This window comes from Elaeis guineensis, chromosome 14, assembly GCF_000442705.2.
Source record: "Elaeis guineensis isolate ETL-2024a chromosome 14, EG11, whole genome shotgun sequence".
Lineage (NCBI taxonomy): Eukaryota > Viridiplantae > Streptophyta > Magnoliopsida > Arecales > Arecaceae > Elaeis > Elaeis guineensis.
In genome coordinates, this window is record NC_026006.2 from 44,747,929 (window position 1) to 44,770,548 (window position 22,620).

At 36.6% G+C, this 22,620-nt stretch overlaps 1 protein-coding gene across 1 annotated transcript; it reads left to right on the forward strand.

Moving 5' to 3' along the window:
• Positions 1–4,681: 4,681 nt before the first annotated feature.
• On the forward strand, positions 4,682–15,635 carry LOC105057842 (uncharacterized). Its single transcript, XM_010940547.2, has 2 exons — positions 4,682–4,841; positions 13,606–15,635. Exon 2 carries the CDS (start codon positions 13,632–13,634, stop codon positions 15,543–15,545), a length of 1,914 nt encoding a protein of 637 aa, XP_010938849.1. The 5' UTR covers positions 4,682–4,841; positions 13,606–13,631; the 3' UTR covers positions 15,546–15,635.
• The last annotated feature ends 6,985 nt before the right edge of the window (positions 15,636–22,620 follow it).

Below are 22,620 nucleotides of genomic sequence, written 5' to 3' on the forward strand. Positions count from 1 at the left end.
TATGTGGGCACAAAAAAGGTTGCATGTGGTGGCAAGAGAGAAGTCCTTTTCTTGTAAGGACTCCAACAAACTCTTACCTAAAAACCCTAACTACCCTATTTAAATAGGGGATAAGAGAGGGGAGGCAAGGAACCTGATAGAGATCAGATTTTTGGATGCCAAACAAGGTGGAGCATGCATGAGAAAATTTGGAGAAGAGAGGGCACGGCATCAAGGGGTAGGCGTGAGATTTGTTGGCCCTTATCCTTTCTTTCTTACAAACAACCAAAGATTGGTTGTTAGGATCTTCTCTTTTTCTTTTTGTCTAAATTTTGGATATAAAATTTTCTCTCTCCTTTGTCCAAAAATTAGACATATTTTCTTAAATCTCTAGCGTAGAGATTTTGTACATGAATTTTAAGAAGAAAGAGAAGAAAGTGTTCTTCTTATAATCTCTAGCGTAGAGATCCGAATCCTCCTATTTTCTTCTTCTTCTTTAAGAGAGACTTGAGAGAAAAAAAAAATTTTCAACCATCAAGATATGATCTCTACAAGGGAGCTAGCACTCCGATGAGATCAAGAAGCTTCTGATCAGATCGAGACTTCATGTGGATATCCGTAGAGGTCGAATGTTGTGCGGCTTCAAGAAACCTTCAGAAAATATCCACGATCATCGATTCATGATGTAGATCGATTCGTGCTAAGGTATGAAGGTTAGATCTTCTCTATTTATTCTTCTTTATTTGATTTCTGTATCTGAATCCTATTTCACATATGTAGATCCTGTTGTATGATTTTAAGATTTAATCTTATGCAAGTTTAGATTAAATTAGATTTAATTTAATTTTTTTTAAATTTTCACTATGTACTTATTTTTAAAATTTTTTGCATATATGAAATCATAAAATTCCAACAAATACCACCTTGGATCTCATTCAGAGCTACAGTTCTTCCTATCCACTACACAAGAACACTAAACACTATAAGGATGGGATGGAGTTTATGACTCTTATATTAAATAAAATACATATGTTATTTGACTAACTAATTAGCTTATTATTACTATATTGAATCTCCTTCAAGAGATCTCCTATCATAGAGGTTGGGTTCTTACTATTGGAAGGTCCTTTATAGGCAAAGTCCCATCTCCCTCGATGTCTCAAGGACTTTAGTCCTATTCAAGCCTTTAATAAGACAGTCAGCATGATTTTGATCAGATTTTATAAAATTTAATACTATTATATCATGCTTTTGTTGCCATCTAATAGACTTTCGTCTTAACTTTATATGTCTATTAGTTTTAGAATTTATGAGTTTCTTTTTACAAAAATCAATTGCAACTCTAGAATTACAATGAATAGATATGGGAGGAATGGGAGTTTGTATTAAAGGAATAGATGACAATAAATTTTTAAACCACTCAGCTTCTAAGAATGTAATATCAAAGGCTATTAATTCTGCCTCTATGGTATTTCTAGCTATTATAGTTTGCTTGACAGATTGCAAAGATATAGCACTACCATCAAGAGTAAAGACATATTCAAGAATAGACTTAATATCTAAAGAATCAGATATCCAAGTAGCATCATAACATTTATCATTCAAAAATACATTGTACATGAAGTATCAAATCCAAAATAACCAAAGCTCTAATAGCAAATTGTCATTCCTAGCTCCTTGGCCAATTCCAATGAAGGAAAACAATAAATATTGCACATATAGTGGTCATGGGCTGATTTTTTCCTTCCATTTGAATGATTGGCCTGAAAATCCTAATGGGTTAATGAGCTTGAGCCAGCACAACCATCAAAGTCGTTGAATTAAAATCATTGAATTATAAATTGGGATAGACCTATATCCATAATTACCTAGAAATACCTTCAGAGTGGACCAGTTTGAATTTTATAGAGAGAAAACAACTTTTATGATTAGAGATCCAGTAATCTAATAATTTTATTAGATGTATTGGCCTAATCCATGGATCTCATAGAATTTTAATCTAATTATCCAAATAGACCGTCAAATCTCAATAGATGTAGCAAAGTTTAGCGGCTGTCTAATCCTCGACTTCCCAAATATTTTTTTAGAACCTAAAAAGCCTTTTAGTAGGAACGTGGGATCTTAATCAACCGAAAAAGCTGCCGCCCAAGCAAACGTTTCATAACCGTCCAAAGGCCTCTGTCGTATAAAACTGTCAAGAAGACACGATCAATAGTTCCTCATTGCTTCACCTCTACAAATTAAATGCAAACCAATATTAAAACGTCTTTGACATGCATACCGGTCCAAATGACTTAAGATTTAAATCATTAGACTACCAAGTTAGTGCAGGAATTTGACAATTCTAAGTCAACAAAAGTTCCTAGATGGTGCCAAGATCACTTACTTCACTGATTTTTTTTTTAAAATAATATTATTTTAATATTTTATTTCAAAAATATCTCAGGCGTTAGTTTATTTTCGGAACTATAGTACAGATGCCACTTAAGCTTAAATCGTGAGTTGGACCAATAAATTTGAGTCCATGTAGCCAAACTCATGAGTTGAACCATGAGTTTGGTTGCTGATGTATAGGCTTCCTGGGTTAATTAAAATCATGAGTTGAATACATGATTTTTAAAATTATGGGTTCAAATCATAATTTCAAATCTAAAATTATGGGTACTCACAATTTCAAAAATTTGACAATTTTGAAATTGTGGGTTAATAGTTCAAATTTAAATTTGAAATCATTGACTTGGTCTATCACTTTTTTTTCTTTCCATTTCTTCCTCCCAAACCCCCCTCCCTCGGTCCTCCGCCTTGTTCTTTTTGCGGCCACTCTGCACGCACCCCCTCCGGGGTCCCCCTCGAGTCTGCCGCCTTCGTCTTCCCACAGCCGCTCCGTACCCACCCCCTCTGACGCCCTCCCTTGGGATCATCTGTCTTTCTCTTCCTACGGCCGCCCCGCACCCATCCCCTCCACCCCACCTCGCATCCTCCATCTTCCTCTTCCCGCGGTCGCCCCGCACCCACTCCATCCGATGCCATCCGTGGCTTCGTCGCTCCTCCGCATCCTTCCTCCTACCCCACGCCCACCCATGGTCCCCCCTCCCATGGGTGCCCGCCCCGCCACTCCGCCCTCCACCCCTCGGCTTCGTGCTTTTTTCACCTGACGGCCCCCACCCATCCCCTCCCAACACCCGCGAAGGCGGAGGATCTCCGGGGGGTGGGGGCGCTGGAGGGGGTGGGTGCGGGACGGCCGTAGGAAGAGAAAGGTAGTGAATCCGAGGGGGGCGTCGGAGGGGGTGCATGTAAGGCGGCCGCAGGAAGAACAAGGCAGAGGATTGGGGGAGGGGGTTTGGGAGGAAGAAACGAAAAGAGAAAAAAAAAAGAAAAAAAAATGATGGGCCAAGCCCACGATTTCAAATTTAAATTTGAACTTAAATTATGAGTTCAACCAATAATTTCAGAATTATCAAAATTTTAAATTATGGGTTGAACCTATAATTTTATATTTGAAATTATGACTTAAATCCATAATTTCAAAAATCATGAGTTCAATCCATGATTTCAATTTAGCCCAGAGAGCTTACACATTAGCTACCAAACTGGTGGGTTTAACCCATGAGTTTGGCTATATAGACTTAAACTCATGGGTTCAACCCACGATTTAAGCTTAGGTGGCATCCAAATAGTAGTTTCGAAAATAAGTTGGTGTTGGAAATATTTTTGGAATAAAATATAAAAAATATTATTTTTAAAAAAAAATCCACTTCAACCCCCTGATAACATGCAAAGAAAATACTTTTAGCAATGAATCCACAATAGTTAGATTGCTTTAGCATAAATCGAGCCCCTTTGCCTTTTAGTTTGGACCTGGATTGGAGAGGTCACCAATCATAATTCTCGACCATGATTGAATGTGCTCTGCATAATACAATCTCATGTACTTTTTGGTCCATGCAAACTCTATTGTTATACCAAATACCATTGGTTGTGAAAAATAGTAAATTTAACCGACCATAAATTGAAGGGGATTTTTATTTAAAAAAAAATAAAAAATTATATCCTACATCATGTACGCCATGCACACTGTCAATGAAACCGATCATGAGCCACATTTGGATATAAAAAATATTAAATTTTGAAATAGATTCAACCCAATAAAAAAATAAATATAATTTAGATTTGAGACTTATAACCAGCTCTAGCCGCTAACCACAAAAGCTTGCTCATTAGACCTCATTCATCGTATACTCATCATGGTGCAGTGCTATAAGAATGAGTGGGTCAGTGAATACTATTTGAAAAATCACACTTTTGATATCTCCAGAAAGGAGGAATGATATATCAAAAAAAAAAAAAAAAAAAAAAAAAAGAAAAAAAAAGAAAAAAAAAGGGGAAGAAATGGACATTATCGTGCATGGATTTGTCGTCCAGGAATAGAGGTAGATTAGGGCTTGATGGTTAGTCTTTTTCGTTTTTTTATTAATTATTATTTATCGTTTTTGAACAGATCGAATGGGAAGAACTGAAACGTGTTACGAGGGGTTCGCAACAGCCGGGATTTTAACAGAGTTTTCTGGGGCCACATTCCCCATCCGGTGCGCTTCCAAATGACCCGAGATCCCTATTTTCGGTAAGTTTTCCCACGGACTCCAAGCCTCCCTCCTAATTAGAATTTATTACTCCCCTCGCGCCCGCAAGGATACGGAAAAAAAAAAAAACATAGTAGGATCGAAAGGGAGAAAAGGAAAGATAGACAGAGATCGGCGTCGCTCGTCCCCTCGTTCCCCCGTCCCACAAAACCCTAATCCTCTCCGATCGATCCCTCCGGTCTTCCCCGCGTCGGCCCGGATTCCGATCGATTCCTTTCTCAGGTTGGTCTTCCAATCGCCGTTCCCATTCGCGAATCTCGCGAACTTTTGCATTTCCTTTTGGTGGATTGCTTTCTTTCTTGTTCTTGTGATTGTTTTGAGGATGGATTCGTGTTTTATGTTGTCCATTGTTTGCGTCGATTTTGATCTGATTTGGATGGATGAGTCGTTCGTGACGCGCGTCCTGCCTGGGGCGGATCAGTTGGGGATTTCGATTAGGGTTTGGAATTAGGGCTCCCGCCTTGGGGGCTTTCCTTTGGCCGCGTCCATGCTTTGTTTGTGGTTCGTCGATCTGTTGCGCTTCTTATTGCGATTTGAAATCTCTATCTTTGATTTTGGGGGAAAATGCTTGGTTTTATGATCGGGATCCTTGACACACGGACGTTAAGCTCGGGTTTATTTGGATGGATCTGTTGATTTCTGTTGATATCATATCCTTGAAGAGAAATTTTGATAAAACTTTGATCTTTTTTTTGTGGTAAGCATAAAACTTTGATCTTGTAGATGACGGGATTTCATCCATTTTCCTATACCATGGGATACCAATCTGAAATTCTAGATTTGGTAGTTTTGTGCCTGAAATCGAGGATTTGACTCTTCCTTGATTATATGGTGTATGTTCTGATAGTTTTTGATCTTCTTAATCGTGGACAGTTTTCTGATGTCTGTCTATCTCATATGCTGGATTTCATTGGAAATGGTTGCCAAAAAGAAACTTCCATTGTTAGTTAGCTATGGCTTCGTGCTTGATTCGATTGTTTCATCTAAACTAATGAATTATTTATTTGCCCATCTGTTAATAATTGTCCTGATAAGTGTGTGTTACTGTCCTGGTCAATACATATCAACAAACGCATTTGTAACTACTGTTCTTTGTTCCATGTAATCTTCTGCTTCTGCTGGCTTCTGTTATTGAATCTATTGCCACTCTTATATTTTTATTTGTCAAACTGAGAAACAAGATTGGCTAACCGTAGAAACAACAGCAGGTAACTGGGTTGGTATTATTATTTGTTAGCGAGTGTAGTACATCCATATGCATAAACAGGAAAGCAAATTGAGTATCTATCTTTATTTTTTTATATTTTTGCCTTTTGATGATTTAAAGGAAGTTAACTTATATTTTTAGGTCATTTATGTGTAAGCAGAAACTCCTGTTGGCTCCTTTTTACTTCATATGCCAGTAGGAAATAAAAGTCACATTTGTGATTCCCACTTCTTCTTCTTCTTCTTCTTTTTTTAAAGAGTAAATTGCAAAACCCACCTGCTAGGATCAGGGGCTAATTATGCTTACACCCAGTAGTTTGAGAAAACCTACACTTGCCTGCTTAGGTTTATTTTTATCGAACACTTTAACCCATAACTTAGGGAATGTTGGTCAAATCATTAACCTTAAATAGAACCGTTAAATGCCATGTCAGGAAAATTTTTAAAAATGACCAAGATAACCTTAAGTGACATAAGAGCTAGCGCAATTTCGACTTTTCATATGAGGTACATGGTTTCATTATCGCTGTTAATTTAACTGGATGTAAGTGTAGGTTTTACAAACTATCAGATGCAACTGTTATAAATGTAAATACTAGGAGGGTTTTTGTAATTTAATTCTCTTTTTAATATCACATAAACCACATTTTTGAGAGTCAGTATGTCAATTCAGATGGGATCATTTGCTGCTTGATATATATTTTTTTAATATCTTCAAGTCAGTACAAGTTGATGAGTATTACTGAAATGCCTCCACTCATATAGCCCACCAGTCTGAAACAGATTTGTGCCTGTTTCAGCTCTATTTGATTATTTGGAGGAAATCTAGGATAATTAGGGCTTCTATAAATATAGTAAAATTGATTTTGAAATATGTGATTTTATTGATTTTCCTAGATACTGCCTGTAATTCCTAATTTGATTGCTAGTTGTTGAGTTTCATGGTTTACTTGAGAAACACATATGCGGAAAGAACTGTAGGGAAAAACAATTGTGCATTGCCATTATCTTGACAATCCATGTGATAGATTAAGTTTTATATTTAGTTGTTTGATGACAAGATTCATATAGTTATGCTTCATCCTAAAGTTAATAAATGGAAGTTATAATAATCTTTGATGATTTAGCATTTGTTAACCTCTTGATGGAATAAAGGATAATACCCTTGCAAACAGATGGCCTTGTGATTCATGACTTAGTCTTGCTTATAGAAATAACACGAACATTAGTAAAGTGTCTGTATATTAGCAATCATGTTGGAAATCCTCTTTGGTTTGTGGTATATGGATGAAGTATGTTATGTTGAAGTTATGAATGCTTCACACAATTGTGTACATTAACGTGCAGTCCTTTGGTATGAGGTCGTCAAAACTAGTTGTTGGTAAATTTAATTTGTTTAAGTATGACTCTGTTGTTTGACTGTTGATGATATTCGTGGATGACCATATATCTTCTTTGCTTCTTAGAGAAAATTTTTAGATCGTCCGTGAAGATTCTAGAGTACGTATGTATGGTTTACTGTATATTACCAACTTTTTCATAGTGCTGCTGACTGTTTTAGGATGTGCACGCAATTTGTGAAAAGCTATGCTTCAGAAAATTGTTGGGTTCTAAGAGCAAAATTGAAGTGGAGATGAGAGGAAGCATAAAATATGAAATTGTCAGAGTTTCTTTTTCTTCTCTCTGTCTCTCTAACGTGCGACAATTGTGCAGGCATGCATGCTGTTTTGCACATCTAGATTTGATAGGATGCACTCTAATTATCTAAGTTCACCTTTCTAATAAATCAGTAATTGCTGTTGGGTTGTTTTAAAGATGGTCATAATATCTTTGTTGACCGAGGAAGCTTATCCTAATAAATTTTATAGAAGTACTTTATAATAGATATTTTGATCCATCAAGATTTTTGTTCAGTCTTATTGTTTTAACGGTAATTTAATGAGTCTTCTCCTTTTTCTTGCGAAATACTCTGTCCTAATGATTTCTAAGATTTTAATATTTCCAACTTTAGGCTATGTCGCTGAATGGGTCTGAAATGGATATTCTTGGCAATGTGTATTGGTCTAATATCGTGTTTCTTGGTAATTTGAGTCTTTCCATCTTTTATCATTTCTCTTGTGAATGCTTGCTTTTCTGGCCTTCTAGAGTTAGAGGATGTGGTGGCCAAATAATTGTTTAACATTTTGGTAATTTGGAATGTAACTTTTGATGGGTCTGGTTAAGAAATTCAAGAAGCTTGTTGGTTTAGAGGGGGATGCAAGTTTATATAGTGATGTGCCTTAATATTACAAGGTGTCTTCAGAAAATATTCTAAAAATTAGATTGCGTTTTATGAAGAATTCACGAACCTTACGAGTTGTAATAGGATTACAAGTATAAAGCTGTAACTTCATAATGAATCTTTAACAATTTTTTAAAATTTCATAAGGCAAATGTCATTATAGGATGCAACTTTAGAGAGTTCTAAGTCATCATTGTAATGTAGTTTTAGCAAAATTATGAAAACTTCGATTGGTTTTGTTAAGTTTGAAGCTTATGGATCATGATAGGGATAAAAATTTCGTGGCAATCCTTACAATACAACTGAGTCTTTCTCAAAATTTCTAGGAATTAGATTAATCTGTTTTAAGAAAATTCATGAAGCTTGTAAGTTGTGGTATCTAGGGAGTGCGAGTATTACACAATCATGACGAATGCTTATTAAAATTGAACCTTTTTTTATTTGTTTTCATTTTCGAAGTGACGCATGTTATTACTTTGCTGACATCCATTAATGCAATTTTTTGTACTCTTCACTTAAGGAAATCTTATCTGCATTATTCTGTATAACTCAATAATAAATCACCATTTTCTTGTAAGCACTAATCATGCCATATAACCAGGGTTCGCCGTACCGGGCCGAACCACCCGGTACGGGGCGTATCGAACCGGACCGGCGCCCTGTCGGTCCGGTTTGGGTTTTTTTTTGGAAAACCCCTCCGAACCGCACCGAACTGCCCGGTTCGGTGCGGTTCCTGTCCATACCGCCCAAAATCGGGCGGTATGAAGCGGTTCGGCACCGGTTCGGTAGCTGACAACCCCACGTGAAAAAGTGGGGAGGGAGGGTGAGGGGAGTGGGGCCTGGGCTGTTTTTAAGTGGCAGTCCAGTGCCTAGAGTTTTTTGAGAAGTCTCAGAGAACTCCCGAAGGTGCTTTGGTCTCAATGAAACCGTTGAGACCTTTGAAAAATTAGAAAAAAGGAGAAAAAACTCCGTCAAATTGTAGGAGTGGTTTGAGGATAGGCTGATCTTTAGCTGGAGGTAAGATAATGTGTTATTCTTTTAGTAAATATTTTATTTTTTTTATTTTTGTTGTTAAAAATAGGATAAGAATGAGAAGTATGAAAATAAGAAAAAATCATGTTAAAATTTTGTGATTTTGGTATGATTTAATTATATGTGATAGATTTTTGGAAGATCTACATGATGACATCAAAATTATTAATTTTTGTTAATTATATATTTTTTAAATATTTATATATATATATATTTATTTAAAAATTAATAAAAAATTAAATTTAAGAAAAAAAATTAGAGTTTTGGAATCATGTTTAGAATGATTTAAGCTACTTAAATGCAGAGTAGATCTTGAGGTTGGTATATCAGTTATTGTGCTTTGTACTTAAACATTTAGATACATTTTAATGCATATTTTATATATTTTTTCTTTAATTTTAAGATGACATAGTTGTAATATAATATAAATAAATATATATTTAAAATTTTGGATCAAGAGTCTTTGTACCGCTACCTAACTTAAAATTGAACCCAAATATGTCAATAATATGCAATATAATGTAATTTTGGGGTTGTATTTATGAATTATTAACTTGAATACCAAAAAAAAAACGAAAAGAAAAAAAAATTGTGTACTGGTATCGAACCGGTACGCCGAAGTGTACCGTGTGTCAGTATGGTATGGTACCGGCATCATACTGTATCGGTCCGGCACCGATACGCCGTCCGTTACCGGTATAGGGAACCTTGCATATAACCTTTTTGCCGTGGTGAAATTGTAACATGCATATATGCTGCTGTCTCTTTTGTGTATGACTTGCTGCTTTTATTCTCGCTTGTATTTAAATATCTTGGATGAAGCATTATTTTTTTAAACAGGTAACACAAACCATACTGTTTCACCCTATGTTATACCAAACAAGATAAAGTAGGCTCGGCTTCTTCTTGTTTTAGATATTTGTTAGGTTTCGTCAGGGACATGCTGTCTAAATTGAATATAGTATGCTTCTTCTGAATATCATCTAATTATTTAAAATCTGGCAAAAGTGCTTAGCTGAATGATGAGCTTACTTCAGCTAGTTTCTCCTGTACTTCTTTTAAATTCTAGGCTATGGGATGAAATCCAAAGCTGTAAATTTTTGTAAGATGTTTCCAGTGAGTGATCCATTGAACATCATTAGGACCTATAGGTTTTTCTGATCGTTTAAGTAGAGAGCGTATCATGAGATATGTTGTGAACATGTATCCTGTGTTTCGTGAAAAGCATTTAATGGTTAGAAACCTCAATTTTTTTTTAAAGATATAAAGGAGTGCAATGGACATATAAATAAACTGAACCATCTATGATGCCTGCTGAGAAATAGTCCAGCCTAATTCTAGGAAATTGGTGACTTACTGCCAGAAATCTAGGGTTAATGTCAGTGGCATTTGATATTTCTATCTTTTCAACATTCTTGAATTGTATAAAAATAAATTTATAGTACTGAGTTTATGACTTGGAATGATAAAATTCATGCACGGAATTGGTATCAGGATCTTGAATTGTGGTTGGATTTGCCAGTATTCTGTATATACCATACACTGGTTGAGTTTTATACTAATAAGAGACACTAGATATTGAGATATGACCGCATCATATGAATTTTAGATTAAATCAAGGGTTTTTGAAGGCTTAACAGATTTATACACTTGTTTTTATCTTTTGACTTTTTTAATGTTTTTGGTTATGCTATATTTTGCGTTTTGTCTTTGTGAAATGTTAAATCTTGTTGATTTCATTGCGTAGTTTGATCCAACTTAGTATTGAAGATAATGGCACAAAATATGTTTTTAATCTAAAGAACCGCTGCGTCAGAATATCTTTGAGTAAGTATTTAAGTTGGATATTTTAATGTTTTGAAAAGATGTTATAGTGTAGGCAGATAAATTTATGCTGTAAGCGTTTTTGCATCCATGAGTTCAATCTAAGGCTACAAATGGGTTAGGTTGACCCGTGATCTGACCCGGCTTGACCCGTTTAGATCCGATCTAATCCATTTTAAAGGAACTGCAGGATTGGGTCGGGTTCTAAAATTGGACCCATTCAATTTTTCGGATCGGGTCTGGATTTCTGGAATTCGGATCCGATCCGACTTGACACAAATACTTTAGTATTGAATCCAACATGTAAATCATAGAGCAAATAGGGTGGAATTAGAATTCCAAATGCTTTTGTAACATTGTCATTTGTTATACAGTTTTGTGTAATTTGATTGTGAGATTTTGAGAAATTATATTTATGCTTAGATTATTGGTCTCTACCAACTGATAGTATATATTATGTTTATCAAGGTGAAAGCCGTCAACCTATTTGTTTGTTATAATTTATTTTCTTGGATTACGGAACAAACACTGTACCGAAAGTGAAAAGAATATTTCAGTTGTCAAGAAAAGATCGAGATGTTGTAGAGAACTGAATATGATCTTCAAGTTGGTTTCTATATTCATTTCTTCTCTAGATTATAATTATATTTTTAGTAAGTTCTTGATAGCAATGTATCAAAGTCATTATAATATTTGATGGCATCCGTTCATTTGTAGAGTTTTGTGCTAAAGTTTTTTTAAATAATGATTAAGCTCTAGGAGTTAAAAATTATGGATTGCTTATAACTTAATAGCCAAGGCAAAGTAATATTTGTTTTCTTTTGTCATAACCTCTCATATGTTGGCCTATCATACGAACTAGGTCTAAATCGGATCCGAATTTTTTGGGTTGGGATCGGGTTATACATGGATCTGATCCGACCCAAATGATCCAACGGGGCAACCATGGACCCGATCCGATCTTAATTTGGGTTGGGTCTGGATCTAACATTAGGACCCGATCAAGAAACCGGATCGGATCGGGGTCACTCATGACCCTGTCCAACCCGATCCATTTGCACCCGTAGTTCAATCTTTCTTTGGAATGACTTTCTATGTAACCTGGTAAACTCTTCCATAAAGAGATTATCTTTACATTGCTGTGCAAGTATAGACTGTTTTTTTGCTGTTTCTTTCCTTGATGATTATTGAATTTATTAATATTAGAAATTTAGAAAACTTGCACTTGTCATAATACATAATTAAATTCCATTAAGGGCCATCTAATAGTTTTTATATATTTAGTAGAAGTTACAATACATATGCCTTTTTTTGTTGTGCAGTCATGATATTGCTAGACTATTGAATTATTTTATTAGTTTTTTGATGTTTTGGTTTGTTCATGATATGCTGTTCTGTTAAGCCAGATACTAACATATTCTATTGACTTGTTCCACTCTGTTATCATTCAACTTAAATTGTTGCACTGGGTATTTTGGAACCTCACTTGTGCATGTTCACTGATGTTCTATACAAAATGAAAAAGGACATTAGTATATGCCTGTTATCCTGATTTCGTTGATAGCTAGCATAGTTTGCTTGAAGGAATTGATATTGAACGAGAAAAATTCTTGTATGTCAGCTAATGCTGTAGTCATGGAGATGGCTGGAGGCTATCTCTATACAGATTTTGTATTGGTTGCTTCAGTAACTTGCCAGTGGCTTATTGTTAATTCTCATTTCTTTTGCCAACTTCATACTTTTTTGGCCAACTATTCTTTTGCAATGCTTCTCACTTTTTTGACAAGTTCGGTCTCTGGATTCCCTTTAATTACCTATGCAAAAGGTATGTAAATGCATATTTTCTACTTTGGGATCAACTCATTGATGGCATCACTATCACTTCTTCTGTTTGGCTTTCAAATTTCCTTATATTTTGCTCATAGCGTGGCTACCTGAAGCTACCATAAAAAGAGTTTGATTCTCCACTTTAAATGATATTTCATGTCTGGCTGCAGGCAGAGCCTTCTTTCATACACAAAAGAATGATTCAAGTTTGTCTGTCTATGAAATTTTATGCAAGTGGTTTATTTGTGTCTTGTGTGGTGCATAACGTTTCATGCTGTAAAGAGTGGTTAGAGTTTTGTAATGATAGGCATCCTCATAACATTTCTCTTTTGTATTTAATTTTGTATAAATTTTCAACATAATATGGTGAGTAGTGTACTTGTGTTTAAACTTAGCTGATGATGTTTGACACAAGAAATTGTACTCCTTTGAATTCTGTCATCATTTAAATTCTGCCTTTATATGCATCTTGTTGCTCTACTGCACTATTTCCATGATTCAAATGAATATGTATTTTAAATCGTTCTTCATGCTGCTGAAGAGAGAATATTATGCAATTTAAACTTTCTCATTCTACTCCCCTGTTGGTGCTGTAAGGTTTTAACACTTTCTTTTGCTCCACATCGAGATCTTGCTTTTCTATATTTATGAGCTGAATGAGCATGAATTCTTAATCACAATTCATAATGGAATCCGTTGTGTTCATATGGCAACCTATATGCTTTTTGCATGCAATATAAACTGGTTCATGTTTATCTTTATATGATGATGGTCATGGGATCTAATTTATTCTTGTGCTCTAATGTTAAATTGCAGGTGACTTCTGTAATTAGTATTTTTAGATGTCTCCGGCATCCAAATCCAAGTCCAAGGATAAGGCTGCAAGGGCAGCCAAGGAACAACCTAAGGTTTTATCAAAATCCTCATCTGCTCCAGCTAATGGTGGAAATGGTGCCTCTGCCAGTGCATACAATCCAGTTTCGGGTACATTCCATACCCTTGAAACAACACCGTCTGCCTCTTTGCCGGGAGCCCAAAACAATGGGCGATTCAGAAGTATAGATGAAACAGAGGATCATTCTGGCAGTTCACCAGGCACTACAGGAGAGTTTGACTCAGCTTCGAACAATGGTAGCTGCTCTGGTGAGTCAGAAGACCAGAAGGAGAAGACTAGTAGTGCTACACCTCGTATAGAGCCTATTCCCGGTGGTGACACTGATAAGCGTGATAAGGTTCGGCAGAAGAATGAGAGGAAGCACCAACGCCAGAGGGAGAGACGGGCCCAGGAGCTACATGAGCGCTGTAGTGGGTACCTTATGTCTAGGAAACTAGAGACACTTGCTCAGCAGCTTGTGCAGATGGGCTTTCCCTCAGAACGTGCAACCATGGCTCTCATTCAAAATGAAGGTCGTGTTGAGGAGTCTGTTGCATGGCTTTTTGAGGTGGGTGAGGAAAGCAAACAGGTTGCAACAAATTTGGAAGGTGGAGTTAACTTGAAAATTGATATTACCGATGAACTTGCTAAGATTGCAGAGATGGAAGTAAGATTCAAGTGCACAAAGCAGGAGGTTGAAAGAGCTGTTGTTGCATGTGAGGGTGATTTGGACAAGGCTGAAGAAGCCTTGAAGGCACAGAAACAAGAACCAGCCGGTGCTTCACCAAAGCTGGAAGAATCAGGTGATTCTGCTGCTGTCAGTAGTTTAAATAACAAAATGGCTATGTCTGCTCAGAACCCAGCGGTAAGAACTCAAGTGAAGGTAGTTACATCAGTTGGCACCCAGCAACAAAGAAGAGATGAAAGAGATTTTAACTATGTGAAGTCAGCAACAATTGGAGTGGTGTCTCAGGAGTCTGGAAACAGAAATTTGCAGTCTTTGAGAAGGCTACAACCCAAGCCAGACTGGGGAAGACCACAGGTTGCTGCCTCCTTGGATAAGAGATGGTCGAGCACCAGCTCTGCTCCAGCTGTTTCATTCTCGCTGGCATCTCCATTGCAAGCAGCGATTCCCCCAAGCAAGCTGGATGCACGCTTTGTGATTGTAGGCAATGAATCTAAGGCAAACGTGCAGGCAGGACCATTGAGAGAGCCGTTCATTGTAATGCAGCGCCCACAATCCAAACAAAGCATTCCATCCACAAGCCTTGCTATCAGTGCTTCACCACCAAATTCCACAGGATTGTATTCAAACGGAATGCCCGGCATGGAGATGAAGGTGGCTGGTGGGAGCTTGGGCCACAGCTTACCCACCTTGGGTTTGAATGGCTCTAGTCCCCAGCAATTTGTTCCCCAAAACCATTTCCAAACTTTTGTTTCGAGCCCTATGGAGTCTGGTGCAACAGGATGGGGTGGATCATGGAGCTCTACGGGGACATCATCTTCACTTGCTGTGCCATCCTCGCTTGGGCTGTTTACCGGATGGGGTTCTTCCGGGTCTTCAGCATCATCACCGGTTGATTGGAGTACTGGTGGATCAACACCTCGCGACTACTCCTCTATAGACTGGAGCCTAGATCTGGCACTCTTGCGGCCATCTGTAAAGAGTGATAGGTTATCTGATACATGGTCACCCATGTTTATGGGTGGGAAAGTTGCGAGGCCGGTTGTGAATGGTGGTGGTGTCTACATTGCAGGGTTGCAGGATGGTAGCCTTGCATCAGACTCATCTTCTGCTGGATCTCACGAGTGGACTTCCCCTTTTGCTGGGAAAGACCTTTTTAGGGTTCCCAGGCAGTATGTTACATCCCCTTCCCTGTAGGGAGTCTTAGGCTGAAAAATGATAAACGGACAAACTGTTGGATTTGGTGTTGTTTCTTAATGTTTTTCAATGTCTTTGGTTTTTAGTGAATGTTGCATTGCCATTCTTGATCACGAGGATGATGTATTAATGCATCTGTAAGATGCATTACCACATCATGCTCTATTATTTCCAGACTTTATATGATTTTGGGGTTATGAGATTCCTATGCAATTTGATTTGGATGGTGGAGTAATGGTCAAGCACTCGGTCCCTGATGAATTAAAATCAGGCATACCATCGGGCAGGCCTTTGAAGGTAATGGGAAAAAATATCAGAGTGCAGAAACTGGCAAGAATGCGGTGTGTATGCACTAATTAGCTTTAAATTTTCAGGACTTAAATAAATTTAAACCTTCAGTCTGGGACAATAATGTTTCACAAAAATCTCGGAAGGTTGGAAACCGCAATCATGTTGCACCATGCCTGGATGAATTTGATTGGTAAAACAATGGTGCTGCTGCTGCTGGAAATTTCTGCAGATCATCAACCATAATTGTAAAAGCAGTTCAAAAATTTTGATTAGACAAGATGATTAGATTGTAAGTGGATTCTCTGCACCATGGAGAAATTCTGGTAAAACAATGGTGCTGCTGCTGCTGGAAATTTCTGCAGATCATCAACCATAATTGTAAAAGCAGTTCAAAAGTTTTGATTAGACAAGATGATTAGATGGTAAGTGGTTTCCATTAGAATGGGATTGTGATGCCGGTGGACAATAATTATTAGAGGGTAACTGGACTCTAATAATAGGAAAAAAAAGTTAATGACATGTGGTGGGTGTTTGGTATAGTATGATGGTCCTAAGATACAGAGTAATATAGAGGAAGATAATAAGACCACCGCATTTGATTGCATCACGATTTTTCTACGTCATAATGATTCCAACTCACTTCTACTAAAAGCACTATCTAACTTAATGATGGAATATCCATCCTTGAGGTCGGAGATCCAAGATCATCTAAAGCAGTAATCTTGGACTCAAATTTGAGGATAAAAATACTTTTTATTTTAATAAAAAAATCGATATATCAATATATTGTTAATATATTATATATATAATCATAATATTTATTGATCATATTATTGTCAATATTATTATTTTATGATAATTTAAATTATACTCAAAATATATTCTTGTACTTTATATATATATTTATATATATATTTATTGATCATATTATTATCATATTTATATAATGAAATTATTTGATATATTATTTCTATTTACCTTATTTTCTTAATCAAAAATAAATATTAGTATTAAAAAATATATTATAATTATAAATAAAAATATTAATTTTATAATAATAATTAATATATCTTCATAGGATTAACAATTTATATGACTAATAAATATATTTTTAGCAAATACATTAATTATTAATATATCAATAAATATATTAATATTTTATTATAATATATTTTATATGATTGATAAATATATTGTTATGGAATATATCAGGTGTTGTTTTAGTAGTATATGGTCGATGATCTTAAATTTCTATGAAATACTAAATAGAATATTTATGATTATTCGAGGATCCTTGATCGTTGAATCATGGTCTAACAAATGCAATGATCTTAGATTACTGAGGATCAGATCATCCTAAAATTTAAATCAAAGATGATTTTAGATCACTATGGTGATTCCATTTAGATCACCAAATACCATCACGGCAATTTTTACTTCTTTTAATGCATGCAAAGTTAACATGCTTCATAACTTATGTTTTGTGTCTAACCGCTAAAGATGTTACCTATCAACTGTTTGATGAAAGAATGGCTAATTTTACTTATATAAAAGGGTCTGACAAATCTCACCAATCAAAACTTCCTGAAAGGATTTGGTCAAAGCAACCCCCCATCAAGAGTGTGCATTTATTTTAGCCTGACGAGAAGGGACATAGCTCCTGAAAAGACAGAAAAGCATGCAATCCATGCATCCTCCATTGCATATATCTAGGTCAAACGTACAAAGGGGTATAACCTTCAGACCAGTGCCCATTGCATTCGGTGTGGAGCTGTCTCTCCATGAAAATTAGATCACCTCAATCCCAGAGTGGATGAGGAAGTCATGGCTTAAAAGAACTTGAGCTGTCTCAGTGTTGCCCAGTAGATTTGTACTAATGGCACACCCTAGCCATCAGTACATGATCGGATGGGAATTAGCATGCTATATATCAAAATTACAGGTTCTAAGTCCTATTTGGTCAAGAAGATATCTTAGGGCAATCCTATGTCACCAAAAGGGTTCAGACTAGTTATTATACCAATCATGTTTTTGCACCTAAGGCACATAAGGAACATTAGTTCCAGAGTTCTTGATTTTTCTCATAATTCTTGTTTGAGTTGAGTTCTTGAGATAACCACAAGGATCCTATTCATTATAAGGAGCCCAAGAAGATTGTGAATACCCAATGTGCTCCTCCCTTTTACACAGCCAAGTGGAACCAAATGGAAGCATTGAAACTCTTGTGAGTGTTCTTTGGTGGTGTTACTCTCCTTAATGGAAGCATTGAAACTCTTGTGAGTGTTCTTTGGTGGTGTTACTCTCCCTACGTTTGGGTGCTATGGTGCTGCTAATGCCAATGTTGTTGAAAACAGGACTGGATGTAAACTGTAAAGTGGGTTGGGTCCGAGCTTGGGTTGTAAGATTTTTAGAAATCTTTAATATATCAAGTAGTATAAAAAACTGAAAAAAAACAGATCATGAGAAATCTGATTGTCAGTGAGAAAATATATTTCTAACAACAGTTTTTTTAATAATTGTGATTGGCACAGTAAAAAAGGTTGATTTTTGTAAGAGAAAAGGAAAATATAGTTGAGGAGAGAAGAAAAGGGAGAGAAATAACATAAAAATTAGAGGAATAAGAAAGAGAAGAAGGGTCCTGAGGGAGGTTATTCTATTAATCAACAATCTCAATCCAGTAGGTTGGATGCAATTATGTAGATCCCCTTTTAGTTTGTACTGCCAGACTCCTTTCCTGTTTTACAAGGATTTCTGGATACAACATAAACAGTTGATATTACTTGCCTAATATTGACTGATCCAAGTCTTGGATTTTAGAGATTAGGTGTCACGCCCCCGACCCGAGATTTGAATCGAGGGTCATGGCAACCACCGCATACTTATAGAAAACTATTCTCATAAGCATGCAAGGCATCTCATCATGATATCTTACACATAAAGTTAAATAATTTTTCAAATTTTTAACAAATCAAATCTTAATTCAAATAACAAATCAAAACTCAGTATCCAAAAGAAAAATAATTGTCTGACAAAGCCAACACTTAAAAATAAAAGTCTTGAATCAATTCTGAGAAAATCCTAAATCAAATGAGCTAACTCCATCTCTAATCGCTCTCCCAACCGAAATCCCGCATCATGCTAATTTTCTGCATCTGTAAGAAAAAAATATAAAACTCATCATGAGCTAAATAGCCCAGTAAGCAGTGTATACCTTTAACTGAATAAATCAGGCAAATAATACTATACATATCGATTTACTGATAATAACAAAATTAATATGTAATTTCATAAAATCATAATCATACTATAATCATATATATAAAATTCAATTCATCATAATTTCAAATTATGCTTATCATCTTAAATTCATCAATTTCTTAAGTTCTTCTTCCAACCATGACTATGACCACATTTTTCCTGTGGCAGGATCATAATACCGCGTATCTGCTTGCGGTGGGCTGCGAATCATCTGGCAGCCAAGTCCTTTGAAACCACTGGTCTCGCTGGCGGTTTGTCGTTGGTCTCTCTGGCGACATGTCGCTGGTCTCGCTGGCGACATAAACCCTCAGGACAATCAATTGCCAACGTATATGCTTCCATTGGCGGGATCCTTTACACAGTCAGATTGTCAATTTCATATTGTCTTCCAATTCATATATTATTTTTAAAAATAATAAAAATAATTGATATTCGAGTCAAATCAATCGTATCATTTTTTATGATCATACATCATCATAATAATTGTTCAACAAATAACTTCAATCATAAATAATTTCAACAATTATTTTCAATAAATATTTTCAATCACAAGCATGCCATGAATTTATTTAATTCAAAATTTATAATTTACCAGATAAATTCAATAAAAGTAAACACTACTTACCTCAAAAGAAAATCCAAACTAGAAATTCTAGAAATCTTGAAAATCCTTCTTCGGACCTGATACGTCAAATATCATATTTTTGATCAAAATTTCATCGATTCAAAATAATTAAAATTTATTAAAATTCAATGTCCCCACATGGATCAACTTGTCAACATCCAGGATTTTCGGACTGATTCATGGAAACTCTTCTTATATTTCTTTTAATTATTATTATTATTTTATTTATTTATTTATTCATTTATTTTTTATTTTTATTTTTTTTTATTTTCATAAATCCTAAAATCTAAGAGAGAGAGAGAACAGAGAGAGAAAGTTTCTCTCTCCCTTTTTTTTTCTTCTTCTTTTTTTTTTCTTCCTTTTCTTTTCTTTTCTTTTCTCTTTTTCTTCTTTTTCTTCTTTTTCTCTCGGGCTCCTTCATGGCCGAGATGGGGGACCGGCGGGTCCCCTCCTTTGTCGGGCCGTTCAGGCCACGGCCGTCACAGCGGAGGCCGGCGGCAGAGGGGGCCACTCTCCCGGGTTCGGAGAGGCAAGGCCGGCAGTTGGTTGTGATCGCCGACGCCGGAAAAATCCAAGGGAAGAAGAGACCAAAACAGGGGTCTCTTCTCCGACCAAAAATCGGCGACACCCATCGCCAGCAGTCGCGCACAAAGGCGCGGGAAGAAGGGGAAAGAAGAGAGGAAGGGAAGGAAGGCTTACTTCGGCCTCCGGTAACCTCGTCGGTGAGCAAATCACGGCGAGAGCAAAATGAGTGTCCGCGGCTCCAATCGGGAAATCAGAGAGAAAGAGAGGGGAAGGGGACCGATGATCGACTTCTAAGGAAGGGGAGGGTCTTTTTATAGAGAGCCCTAGGACTCCTGGTGGTCCTAGGACTCCGATCTCCGAGATTTGATTGGAGAAGAAGACTCCTGTAAAAAGAGCCCTAGGACTCCTGGTGGTCCTAGGACTCCGATCTCCGAGATTTGATTGGAGAAGAAGACTCCTACCAGGAGTCTTCTTCCCGATCCCCTGTTTCTCTCTATTTTTTTTTTTTTTTGGGCTTGGGTCTTGCTAGATGGGCTTGGGCTTTGGGCTATAATATTCTTCACCCCTAAAAGAAATTTCGTCCTCAAAATTTTTCATACCTGTAGTCTCGAAGAGCCGGGGATATTTTTGCTTCATTTCTTCCTCTAGTTCTCAAGTAGCTTCTCTTTCCGAATGTCGACTCCACTGTACCTTGACATAAGAAATGTTGCGACATCTCAGCACTTGTTCTTTACGGTCCACGATCCGTATCGGATATTCTTCATATGATAGATCTTTTCTGGCTTGCACTGGTTCAAGTTCCACGATGTGACTTGGATCTGGTAAATATTTCTTTAACATAGAAACATGAAAAACATTATGAACTCCTGCAAGTGAATGTGGTAAAGCAAGTCTATAAGCCACCTCACCAATTCTTTCCAAAATCTCAAACGGATCCACATATCTAGGATTCAATTTGCTACGAATGCCAAATCTTGAAATTCCTTTTGAAGGAGATACTTTGAGAAATACATGGTCACAAATTTGAAATTCTAATTTCCGTCTCCTATTATCTGCATAACTTTTCTGTCTGCTTTGTGCTGTCCGAAGTCGTTCTTTAATTATTTGAATCTTCTCGACTGCTTGTTGAACAAGTTTGGAACCCAATATTCTTCGCTCACCAACATCATCCCAGTGAATCGGTGATCGACATCTTCTACCATATAAAGCTTCATAAGGTGCCATACCAATGCTAGCCTGATAACTGTTATTGTAAGCGAACTCAATCAAAGGTAGATGCTCATCCCATAAACTTTTCATGTCCAAAATACAAGTTCTCAACATATCTTCTAAGATCTAAATAGTTCTCTCTGACTGACCATCAGCCTGTGGATGAAAAGCTGTACTGAAGTTCAATTTTGTTCCTAATGCCTTGTGTAAGCTCTTCCAAAACTGTGATACAAATCTGGTATCTCGATCCGATACGATGGTCACTGAAATTCCATGTAGCCTTACAATTTCTTTCATATATAATTTTGCTAGTCTTTCCAAAGTAAATCCCACTCTAATTGATAGAAAGTGTGCAGACTTTATCAATCGATCCACAATCACCCAGGCTGCATCATTTTTACTTAAAATTTTAGGTAGTCCAGTTACAAAATCCATAGTGATATGTTCCCACTTCCATACTGGAATATCAAGAGGTTGAAGTAGTCCCGCAGGTCTCTGATGTTCAGCTTTAACTTGTTGACACACCAAACATTGAGCCACGAATTGAGCGATCTCTCTCTTCATATTATTCCACCAGTATATTTCCTTTAAGTCTCTATACATCTTAGTACCTCCCGGATGAACTGTATAACCGGTCTGATGTGCTTCCTGAAGTATTTCATGCTTAAGTGCTGAATCATTGGGTACGCAAATCCTATTTTCGAACCTCAACGAACCATCATCATGTATCTTGAATTCAGATTGAACACCAGCTTCCACTGAATTCCTTATTTTCATTAGTTGTGGATCATCATTCTGGACAACTATAATTCTTTCAATGAGTGTTGGCTGAACTCTCATATTGGCTAGTCGTACTGTTGAGTCATATATTCGGATGTCCAATTTCAATTTTCTTATATCCTCCAATAATTGACTTTGATGTGTGATTAAAACCGCCAAATTTCTCACGGATTTTCTACTAAGGGCATCAGCAACGACATTAGCTTTTCCGGGATGATAATGGATTGTTAAATCATAATCTTTCAACAGCTCTAACCACCTTCTCTGTCTCATGTTTAATTCCTTCTGCGTAAAAATGTACTTCAAACTCTTATGATCAGTAAACACTTCACACTGCGCACCGTATAAATGATGTCTCCAAATTTTTAGGGCAAAAATCACTGCAGC

Excerpts from the sequence above, each read along its gene's own strand:
- LOC105057842 (XM_010940547.2), top strand. The coding sequence starts at position 13,632 with ATGTCTCCGGCATCCAAATCCAAGTCCAAGGATAAGGCTGCAAGGGCA.